At 40.3% G+C, this 12,285-nt stretch overlaps 1 protein-coding gene across 1 annotated transcript in view; it reads left to right on the forward strand.

The window, feature by feature from the left end:
* Positions 1-12,285, forward strand: part of CAST (calpastatin) — a 119,124-nt gene that overhangs the window by 88,516 nt on the left and 18,323 nt on the right. The window contains 6 exon segments of the mRNA XM_023730076.1: positions 3,435-3,518; positions 4,750-4,797; positions 5,929-6,024; positions 7,899-7,994; positions 11,565-11,666; positions 12,146-12,229. Coding sequence (XP_023585844.1) covers positions 3,435-3,518; positions 4,750-4,797; positions 5,929-6,024; positions 7,899-7,994; positions 11,565-11,666; positions 12,146-12,229 — 510 coding nt within the window.

Raw genomic sequence — 12,285 nt, forward strand, 5'->3', positions numbered from 1 at the left:
AAGTGAACAGCTCTGTGTTCTGCCTTACTCTCAAAGTCTGGTTACTATAGATACTTATTGCTGGGTAGTTAGCAACCAAGAAGGATACTTGAGTCTTTGTCTTATAAAACATGGAGAATTCTCATACTTAAAACGAACACTAATCTCCTTTGCCAAGGTATAAATGACACATGACTGAACAAGATAACGTAGTGTCAGTGGCCTCGTAAGAAATAGTGAGGTGTGCCTGCTCTCATGGAAACTGGATATTTGTATTTTCAGAAAGTTTCTGGGTGCTTCTATTTATGGAGAGAGGAGATGGCAGTAGGTGGGATGGGAGGTTCCTCTGTTGATAACTATGAGGAAAAATGTTACAATATTTGTCTCAAATCGTAATAAAATCAAGTACAATTATTCTTTAACTGGAGGTCCTGAATATTTACAGCATAATGTTGATGAGTGTTATCCCTCCGTACTCCAAGATCTTGACATGCCTTCTGAGCCAAAGCAAACTTACATTGAATGTAGGACATTTTAGTGTTCAATCACATTTTTTGTAGAGTTCTTTAGACTCAGTCTTCTGGGGGACGTGATGGGGGACCTGGAGAAGGGAAGGAGAGAGTTGCCCTGGGGGCATTCCCAACAAGACAGGTTAGTAGTGGGAGATGGAAGCCCAAGCTCAGGGTCCTCATTAGCCCCACCCGATCAGCTCAGAGGAAGGGTGCTCATAGGTGGCGCTGTCACAATGCCACTGTCTCTGCTGTCACTTCCTGCTTCTGAGTCGTCAGGGACAGTGAGTCTTCCAGACTCCAGCAACTCTGAGTCTGGGACTGCCCTGGTCCAAAATGGGCCAGTTTCTATCTTCAACTTTCCTGGAGGGCTTACCGGGCACAGGGTGGCCCGATAGGCTTCATGAAGATGAACGCAAGGGAGCAGGAGAAGCAGTAGCCCTTGTCCTCCAGGACCAAGTAATGTATTGGAAAGAAAGGAAACTTTGCTGAAAACACAGTGTGAAATGTGCATGGCCTGGAGTAGCCAGATAGAAGCAATGTGGTCTCAGGGAAAGGGTGATCTTGGCAAAATCTTGAGGGGAATCCAGAGACCATTGTAGTTCCACCATCAGAGGGCTGCATGGCCTCAAGTGGATTGGACTCAACCTCCTTACAGAGAATTAGGGTGATTGAATGAGACAATAAATATGGGGGGGTGGCTATGAATGTAAGCCCTAGGGCAAAAAGAATCTTAGAGGAACTAAAATCAATTCAGTAAATGTAAAAAAGTGATGTAAAAAGAACTTTGAAAGCAGTTTTAGTGACTAGTTTGGGGGATGCATAGAAATGTATTAAATTTCCTCTAGAAAACCTCAGAGCAGCAGTAAACCCCTAAAATTCCAGCAAAAGGAACTCTTCTTTTCCACTCCTTTGACTTATTAGTTTTCCTTTTTAGTCATATTCAAAGTATAAATATTTGTTAAGAAGAGTCATCAATTCCCTGCATTCTTAAGCTGGATTCTTAGTACCTGATGGCAAATTCATTACGTCCTGGGGAGTCTAATGTTGTGATAAAGCTCACAAAGTTTGATATCATCCTATAGGAGTCCACCACCACTCCAGCACATTTCCACACTAGAAAGCTATCTGTGGCAAAACTGTGTAATGCTTCAGAGATGAGGTGCATAAATGTTTATTCTGTCAATGTTACCTTATTATATATCTCTTCCATTTTTGGGTTTGGTTACCTGGTTGAGTGCTGTTTCGATTCAGAAAACATTTTTCAGTGCCTACGATACACAAACCACAGTGCAGGGCATTTAAAGGATCCAAAGATGAAGAAAGGATCTAGCTGTGCATTGACTCTGCTGTCCACAAGCCTGAGTCTAGTGGAGACCGCAGTCTTATACAGGCGACTTGTGGCTTTCGTGAAGGCTGCATTATGGCTGGAAACCTAACAGATCCCTGGACTGGGGAATGCTGCTACTTAATAGGACTTCCCCGGTATGGTGAAGTAGAACACAATTGGAAATGTTAAAAACCTTTTCATCTCTTGCTGAGAGTTGGAGGAATAGAACAGTAATTCCAAAGCCTAGAACAGTGGCTGACTCATTAAAGGTGCTTAATAATTTTTTAATTAATCAATTTAACTAATCTATCAATGTCATTGTGAGCTGTTGAGTCGGTTTCAACTCATAGTGACCCTGTAGGACAGGGTAGAACTGCCTCATAGGGCTTCCTAGGCTGTAATCCTACGGGAGCAGATTGACAGATCTTTTCTCCCATAGAATGGCTGGTAGATTCAAACTGCTGACCTTTCGGTTAGCAGCTGAGCTCTTAACCATTGCACCACCAGGGCTTCTTCAATCAGTCAGTGGAGAACTATTGTCTTAGGCTGAGATATAGATTGGAGCAGTGGATTAGGCTCAGATTTGCTAAGTGACTTCCCCATCCCCTTAGATAAATTCCTCAGCTTACAATTTAAATCCATGCCTTGATATAGGCACAAAGTATTCCATGTCATAGAACTTTATGGTTACTCACCAGAAGTTTAAAATGCAAATGTTACATCCTAGGAGGCCAGTGATTTACTATAGAGCTGCAATTTTATTTCTAATGTGGTTAGTTGTTCATGGTCCAGTAACCCAGTGAAGTCCTGGTGCTGTTGAAAGGAGTCTTTTCAGAAGAGGTAAAATTAATCATCCATGGATCAGCCACGATTTGTGATGGGATGTTTCTCCCATGTCTGAACTGGGTTTAACATTCATGAGAATTGGTTGGGTTCCCCCCACCCCACTCCTTCGTTAACAGCCTCATTGATTAAAGCAGGTAAAGGCTATTAAAATGATTACAACTGACTTCTGTACCAGGCTTACCGTCCTCAAAGGATCTTTTGTTCAGTTTTCTCTGGAGATCCTTACAAGTCAGTGAGCTACATAAGTTTATTGTTGTGTGCTGGGGAGTCAGTTCCAACTCATAGTGACCCCATGTGACAGAGTAGAACTGCCCTGTAGGGTTTCCTAGGCTGTAATTTTTACAGAAGCAGATTGCCAGGTCTTTCTCTTGCGGAGCGGCTGGTGGATTGGAACTGCCAACCTTTCGGTTAGCAGCCAAGTGCTTAACCACAGCGCCACCAGGGCTCCGAAGGATTATTAATAGCCCCATTTTACAACTAAAGAAACCAAACTGGAGAAAGGCTGTTTTCCCAACGTCACAGAGCACAGGAGAGCAGAAGAGTGAAACCCACCCAGGACTCCTGGCTCTGCCTTGTTTTCTCTCAGTCACCACACACTGCCTTCCATGTAGCCACTTACCATGGTCTTGTGCTTTGTATTTTACAGAGCACTTCCAGACACGTCTATCTGATTCGGTCTTCTCTACAAACCTATGAAGTAGGTAAAAGAAGTAATTTCATTTTACATGTATTCTCCAGATGCTTTTTTCTTTTTTTCCTACTTTCATCAGGCAAAAGCCAAAGAAGAAAAAGTAAAGAAGTGTGGTGAAGATGAGGAAACAATCCCACCTAAGTTCAGATTAAAACCAGCCACGGTGAGTTTTTAGCCACAATGCGTAACGGCAGCACACTCGTCTTGCCTTGTGTCATGTGTTGTCAAAGCCATACGTTGATGCTAAGGACATGTCTGTCCCAGTTCAAAGTTAACTCTGAAAACCCTGAACCCTTTCCTCTCTGCCCATTACTGTTAGGCCCACGGAGGGATAGTTTGTCCCTGCCTGAGTTCCTAAGGCATCATTAAAATGCCCAGAAATTCAAGTGTTTCAGTTATTAATAATGACTGCCATAGATTCTTAACTTAAAAGCAGAAGGAACAATTTGGGACCAGGTTTTTCTTTAACTGCCATATAGATGAAAGTACCATAGGTCTTCTTAGTGGTAGATATAAATGTACAACTGTTTATACAAAAACCAAAGCAAACCCATTGCCACCAGGTTGATTCCAACTCATAGTGACCCTGTGGGACAGAGTAGAACTGCCCCATAGGGTTACCAAGGCTTTAATCTTTACAGAAGCAGATCGCTAGGTCTTTTCTCCCACGGAGCGGTCAGTGTGTTCGAACCACTGACCTTTCGGTTAGCAGCCAAGCGCTTAACCACTGCATCACTAGGGCTCCTTACAGCTATTTATAGGTATCCTCAATTAAGGTGGTTTTGTTAGTGATTTTGATTTGAGGTGAGGATGGTGGACTATTATATTTGTAAGTTTGAAATAATACGCATAAACACGACGGAAAACTGTTGTGACTCTTATGTATGCTTATATATGAAAAGCTTTTCATTTTTATAAATATTCTAAATCGTGAAACCTCATATCTGAGAAACAAAAACTGTTTAGGAATGATATCTACCCCCTTGGCCCTTGTGTAGTTTTTTTGTCATTTTTTTTAGTCTTCATTAATGTAGCTGCACATTTCTTGCCAAATAATTTTTTTTTTCTGTTGCTGTGTCCAGTAGATGGAAAAAAATTTTTTTAGTAACTTTTAAAAAAAGTAAATGTACTTCATATTTAGTAAAATTTTATCAACAGTATCTGCTTAACTGTCTATATAAGCTACTAAATCAGCAAAATCGTCTTAGAGATACGCAATCAAGTTGATTATCATTTGATATTGCTTATCACCTCCTCATTCTCATACTTTATGAAAGGTAATTATGAAACACAAATTAACTCAAATAGAAGGAAGAAAAACAAGCTCTCCTCTCATATCCTGGAATTCCCAAAAATGATGTTTTATTTTAATAAATTTTCATTTTCATTTATAGGATAAAGAAGGAAAACCACTATTGCCAGAACCTGAAGAAAAATCAGAGGTTAGCGAATGTTTTATCTGATACTTGATCATTGGCAGAAATGTAAAATATAAACTGAGATCTTTTTGACAGGCCAGATTTCACTATGGAGACACACATGCCAAGCTAGTATTAAGGAGAGGGGAACTTCTGTGACAGTAAGGCTTGGCTGATATCTCTGTCGATGCTTCACGTATTTGAATGATCATTTTCTTACATATTATCAGTAGACTGATTTTCTTTGAACATTAACTGCTGATGTCAAGATGGCTCTAAGACTAGATTTAGCACTGGTAGAGGCTGATCTTAATCATGGGATCAAACACTTTAGATTCTGTAGTGCCTTGAGTTAGTAGCAACCATCTTAGTTACCTGTCACGATGGTAATTAACAACACTTCACATGGCACTGCGTTAAGTGCTTTTTAGTCCTCACTGAATGAGGAAGGCACTGTTACTATTCCCATTCTACAGATGAGGAGACTGAGACTCAGAGAGATTAAGTGAATTGCCCGAGGTCAGTTAGCTAGAAAACAGCAGAGTCAGGCCTCAAAACTCAAGCTGTCAACATTGGGGCCCAGATTCTGAATCACCGTGCCATTCTGTCATTGGTTACCTACTGTTGTTAGTCAAAATCTCTGTCTGCATCACTGAAAGAACTAAGATAGCAGAACATTGCTGCCAAAAGCACACATAGTCATAGGAAAGGAGTATACGACTTACGTTTCCTCTAATGTATTCAGAACGAAGTGATTAGGGGGAAAAGAAAAACTGTACAGATCTTCGTTGGAAAAGACAGGCTATTTCATTTAAACAAAATTTTTCTGAAATTTGAGTGTCAGGAGAAGTTTTGACCAAATAAACGATTAAAATTTTTGTGGTACTGAGGTATTTAGTATTCTTCAGTTGTTTCATGACATTTTTTGTCCTACATTGATAAATGAAAAATATACCCCATTTTAAAGTATCTACTAATAAAATTTGTTGGTAAAATATAGACGCTTTCAGAAGTATATAAACTGGCTTTTGGTTTTAGATCCTAAAATATGGCATAATATATGTTAACGAGAAATAAAATTTCTCCCTATGAAAACTTTTTTTTTGCAGAGTAAAATTAATCACTTCATAATATATAATTTTTCTTGTATTACAGCCCATGAGTGAATCAGAACTCACTGATGAACTTTTGGAAGATTTTGACCAGTCTAAAAGTAAAGAAAAACCATCTAAGCCAACTGAAAAAGTAGAAGTACGTTTCTAAATAGGAATAATCTTTAGTTTGTTTTTTGTATAATCCTAAAAATATGAGAGCAAAACTCGTAAAGCATGAAGTGGCTGACAAAAAGCCCGTTATGCCATCCTTTTTCACATGCAGCTTTTGTCTTGCCTTTTCTGAATGTCCTTTTCCCAAGTTGACCCTGGTATTATTTCTTCAGTTTAAATCCTCCTTTAATCCGTTCATCCTCAAATCAGAGGCCGTGTCCTATAATTATTCCTCTAAAAATCTCTCGAATCCTGTCCTTTCTAGTCCTGCTTCTGTAACTGATGTAGTTGTCATTGTCTGTCACCTAAAGATTGCAGTGGGCTCTACATCTTCCCCCACTCCCTCCTTTATGTCCCCCAGAATTACCCTCTTTACAGCATGTTTGTAGCCATGTCCGTCCCCAACCCTCAGGAGCTTCCCATTCCCTACAAAATATCTTCATCTTCCCCCACTCCCTCCTTTATGTCCTCCAGAGTTACTCTCTTTCCAGCATGTTTGTGGCCATGTCCGTCCCCAACCCTCAGGAGCTTCCCATTCCCTACAAAATAAAAAGTCCGCTACTAATGTATTCTGGTCCCAGCTAATTTTTCCAGCTTCCTTTCCTACCATGTTTTGCCCTCACATCACTAAACTTGCAATAAGTACTTGTGTGTCTCCCTGCCTTTTCTCATGGTGCCCCCTCTGTCTGGAATTTCCTTTCCTCCTACATGTAGATCAGCTGAAGTTCTGTTTGTCCTTTAAGGCTCTACTAAAACCTGGACTCCTTGCTGTCCTGCTTTTCCCTCTCCAAGCCATACCCCTACCCTTCCACCTCATTAACCAGAATGCAGCACAGCAGGGGGTCTGTAGTTCTTCCTTTGTATGCCCCTCTTAGAGCATTTTTTTACAACTGAGTGCTGGTGCATCTTCACCTCTAATACTCATAAATAGTAAATAGATAGTGAACTCTGTGAAAGCAAAGATCATACCCTGTTAATGATTGTCTGCTGAGCACCTTGTATACAATGTAGGCTTCCTTGAATGCCTGGATTAAAACCAGTTTGTTTGAAATTTATTCTTGTGATTAAAATAAGCTAGTACAGTGAGTGGTTGCAGTTCAAATCCACCAGGCACTCCTTGGAAACCCTATAGGAAAGTTCTACTCTGTCCTACAGGGTCATTACGAGTCGGAATCAACTCGATGGCAGTGTTTTGTTTTTTACAGTGGTTCTCAAACTTTAACTTGAATCAGAATCACCTGGAGGGCTTGTTAAACCAGATTACTGGGCTCCACTCCCTAAATTTCTGGTTTAGTATTTCAGGGCAGGACCCAAGAATTTGTATTTCTAACAAGTTCTGTAGTAATGCTAAGACTGGGATAATGTGACTACCTTGCATTTATATATAGATATTTACAAAGTGCTGTTGGACAGATATATAAAAATATACGATATTGTATTACACTATGTAATTGACATATTAATTTATTGTTATATATTATGCTATATGATGACAAATAATAACAATATTGCTAACATTTATTGAGCTTACTGTGTTCCCAGGTACTACGCAAAGCACAGCTCCGTATTAACCCTTGAGATGTAGGTACTATCATTGTTCTCATTTTACAGATATGGAAACTGAATCTTAGAGAGGTTAAGTAACCTATCTAAGGTAAAAGATGAAACTAGGTTGGAATAATGATAGCTGAAGAGTTTCAGTGTGCCTTGACTTCTTTGTTACTCAACAAATCCCTAGACATTGGAAAGAATCATGTTCACAGCATATAATACAGCAGAGTATATTGTTGGTACACCATTGTTCAGTGCTCCTAACGAGATATTTCTAAAGTTATTCAGATTACCTACTTCTTTCCTCAGGAATCTAAGGCCCCGGCCCCAACTCCTGAGAGAGATACTGTGCTTCGGACCTCTCTGTGTAGTATTCAGTCAGCACCGCCCAAGCCAGCTACCTCAGTGAGTAGTCCCTTGGGCCACGTGAGAAATGTTTTGAGAAAGTTTTGTTCTTCCTGCCATACACATTCTGTTGTTTTCACCATTTTATTCTGACATAATAAGAAAAGCTGATATAGCTATTGTATTTACTGTTCTTCGGACTTCAGGAGTGTGCCAGAAATTCAGGCTAGATTTAAATTTTTTTTTATTCAATTGCAGCAGACTGTGTTTTCCTTTCACCTTCTGAAATTCTTTCTAGTTCCTCAGTTATTTGTTGATAGTCATACTTCCTCACTTTTGTGTGTCTTTTGAGCCTATTGGAGGTTCCACAAATAGCCCAGTGTTACTTTTTAGTGTCTGTCTCGGTAGAACAATTTGCAGCAAAGTCATTATGCCTCCTCCCCTGTCTCCCAACCAAAGACGGGCAAATCGATTCCATTCCCTTCCCTTCTTCATTTCTTGTCTTTCTCTCTCTTTCCAATTTGTATATGACGTATGATATTTGGCTAGTTGAATCTTTGTTTTCCTTTGAATTCAGTGAGTTTTGTTTCAGTTATTTATGATATAACCTTGCTCATAGAATAACATCTGGTAGAAGTATGTTTCCGTACTACAGACTTACTGAATCCGCACTTTGAACAGCTAACTTTCATCACCTACGATACTGTTAAAGATGTTTTACAATATTTTCTGATTAAATTTCACAAGGTCTGTTCTGATCATCTTCCTGGTAGAGACGAGGGAAAGGAGGCTTTGGGCTGACCTAGAACAGGCACTTAACTTTTCAATAGCCTCAGCTGAGAATAAGATAAGAGATACGGCCCCTGCTGTCAGTTGCCTTCTAGCTAGTGTGACTATCAGCCAGATCACAAGCTTAAAGGACAATTTGATTATTCCTGTATGCAAAGAGGACAGAGGGAGCACAGGTGAAGGAACTGCTCTCCAGCAGGAATTAGGAAAGGCTTGCGAGTGGAAGACAGGATCACACTGAGAAGCAGGAATAGCACCATTTTCCTGGGTAGAAAGTGAACTGAGGACAGGCCAACACAGGGGTGTGAAGCACGCAGTGTCCTTGGGATATGTGCATTCAGTAGTTTGAGAAAGAGTGGCCTTTAAGAAAGTATAGGACAAAGGTCTTGGGTACTGTGAGGTGGCTGCTTCCTGCCAGGGCTGTTTGGGCACCAACCGCAAACACGTGAGAGTCCAGGGTCTCCCTCCTGCCTCTGACAGGACTTGACCCTGTTTTTGTTTCTGTTGTTTTTCAGTTTGAGGGCACCATCCAGAGACTTTTACATTGTGGGTTCCAGGCCACAGGTCACAGTGGTAAAAAACAGGAGAGGATGAGGGAATGTGGGAAGAGACTGGCGAGAGACACTGGATCAGAGGCAGTGTTTAGAATCGAAAAGATAATAGCCAGCATTCCAGGGGAGAACTCTTGTGACCAAAACATGCGCCATCTACGACCGCCAGGGCCTAGAGGACTCGGTTAGTTCCTTTCCAACTTGACCCTGACCGTGGAGAGTCAAATATTGTAATTTTAGTGGACATAAAAACAGAGCTCTTGTTTTCTGATTTCCTGACCTCCTTTCTTGGGTCTCTGCCCCACCAATTCCAGCTACGGTTGCTGAAGCAGTTGGCATTTCTGGGATTGTGCCACCCTTAGAAGCCAGAAAGACTAGCTGAGGAGTGTGATAAAGGTCAAGGGACTCCAGAAAGGCTGACGGATTAGTGAGCAAAGGGCCACAGAGAGTAAAATCAGAGAAAGATGAAATTGTTCCCTCTGTGGTTCTTATTTGTATAAAAAGAAAATTTATTAAGGAAATCCAGTGACAATGTGAAACACTACAGAAATGGAAGTTTTAGTCCTTAGTCCTGTTTCCAGATTCCTTAGTTCTTAAGACTGCTTCTACTCCTAGCTTTTCTGTAACTGTTTCACTAAGTTGTTAAACCAAAGGTTGACAAAGGGCATAGATTTGGGAAGCAGTGGTTTCCAAAGATTCTACAGAAGAGGTTACAGGAAAAAGGAAGGAAAGTATGGAGCAAGGTGTCTGGGATCAGGTAGCAACTCAGATTGGCTGACTAAGACTTGGGCACAGGGGCAACTCTTGCACTTTAAATATAACCCCAAACAGGTTAGATATATCAGGGATTTTTGTTGCTCCTGGGAAGAGAGATCAGTGTAGTGTCCAGCCACCAGATGGCGGTAAATTACTTCCCACTCAGTCTGCCGTTCTGCATTGGCGAGCTTTGGCTTTTGCAGTGCAGCTTAAGAAAGAAAACAATTTTTCTAACTTGGAATGATGGCTAAGATATATAAACAGAAAAGACACTTTTACTCTATAATTCCAGCAGGTACTCAATGTGAGGTTATAGATTATTGTGATAAGAATAAACTTTGAGACCATTTAATCCAGGGACTTTCATACTTTTGTTTGATCAAAACCAAGAGTAGGAAATTGGTGTACACTGCAACCCAGTACCCACACAACGGAAACAGCAGTTTAATGAATGGAACTTATCCATGTTATGTATGTTGCACTCTATTTTCAATTCCATTATTTTTGTTTGTTTTTTTTTTAAAAAGAAAAAAAAGTCCTGGTCACAAATCATTAAATTGATTTTATGAGTCACTAATGAATAAATCAAGGAGCCCTGGAGGCACAATGGTTAAGCGCTCAGCTGCCAACCGAAGGTCTGTGGTTTGAACCCACCAGCTGTTCCACAGAAGAAAAGACCTGGAGATTTGCTCCCATAAAGATTTCAGCCTACGAAACCCTATGGGGTGGTTCTTTTCTGTCATATAGGGTTGCTGTGAGTAAGAATCGATCTCAGTGTCACACAGGAACAACAATGAATGAATCCTGACCCAAAGTTCGGGTCTAGTCCTATCTTTTAGCCCAAACATAATTTCTCCTTTATTTTCCCTTTATAACATCGTCTGTATTTCATTTTAAATACCAGAGTGGCTGGAGCCCATTACATCAAGAGGGAACATGTTTCATTTTGAACAATGAAGCACGGGTCTCCGTATGCCATTCAGGTTAGCCCTGTCACAGGCAGAGCATCTGAATAAGCCATGGATCTGCTTTGACCAGTAGAAGGTGCTCAGGGAAAATGTGTAGACTCATCTTAGCCTCCTCCCTTGTGACAGGCCAGGTGATTTCACAGACATTTGGAAAGAGTGTCCTCTTGTGGGCTTTACTGAAAATCTTTCCTGTGCCATTTATAAAATGATCTCCATGAAAGTCACTTTTTTCTTCTTTTCTGACTTCCAGCTTCTCCATGGTACCTCATTCCATTGCCTTCCTTGTTTCTAAACCAAAATATGCTGAGTTAGATCTCATAAATTTCTCAACATTATTATATAAGTTGTGCACACTTAATATTTAGTGTAGGACACTTCTTTAATTTTTAACATTTTATATATTAAAAAAAATAGATGCCAATTCAGTTGATGCTCAAATTAGTAGGTGATGTGTGCTTCTTATCTAGGCCTGGAATAAGGACATACCTTTCTGAATTGTTTGATATAGTCTGTTTTAAAAGGAGTGATTAACTACCTACTTAGGATATCCCCTGATGTACTTCTAGAAGGGCGTGGTGCCACATGATGCCGTAGAAGCCTTGGCTGATAGCCTGGGGAAAAAGGAAGCAGATCCAGAAGATGGAAAACCTGTGGTGGATAAAGTCAAGGTAATGGCAGCTCAGAAACTTCTAGATAATAACTATCATTGATGTGCACTCGTAAGTTTTTTTTCTAAAATATTTCCCACAAAATATGACCAGATGGCTTTCTCCATTACCGTGCATATTCTGCTTAATAAGTTAAGCCTGAGTAAGCATGCGTGTTTAACTGCAGTGGTGGGTGGATAGAACTCATATATCAGAATTTTCCAAGTCTCCCTTTGCCTGCCTGCATTCACGTTGCTGAGGATCCTGAGAGAAATCGACAGCTGTCTCCTGCTCCTCATAGCCTGCCTTTCAGCCCGGCTTGCTTTATGGTGGTGTCTGAACTATAGTCTTCAAGATTAAGTTGCTAGATGAACTTGAATATAAGGCCATATGTATGTTCTAAACTAATGGTGGATTTATTTACCTCAAATTCAGTCACTCAATTATCCATTTTATAGGGAAAAGATAAATTAACAATGAACAGTTTAATTTTTATTCAGGAGAAAGCCAAAGAAGAGGACCATGAAAAACTTGGTGAAAAAGAAGAAACAATTCCTCCTGATTATAGATTAGAAGAGGCCAAGGTAAACAGGCTGGGATTTTTTCCCATTTTATTCTAGTCCATTCTGAATTCCATACA

The sequence above is a fragment of the Trichechus manatus genome, unplaced genomic scaffold (assembly GCF_000243295.1).
Source record: "Trichechus manatus latirostris isolate Lorelei unplaced genomic scaffold, TriManLat1.0 scaffold00032, whole genome shotgun sequence".
In the NCBI taxonomy this organism is placed as follows: Eukaryota; Metazoa; Chordata; class Mammalia; order Sirenia; family Trichechidae; genus Trichechus; species Trichechus manatus.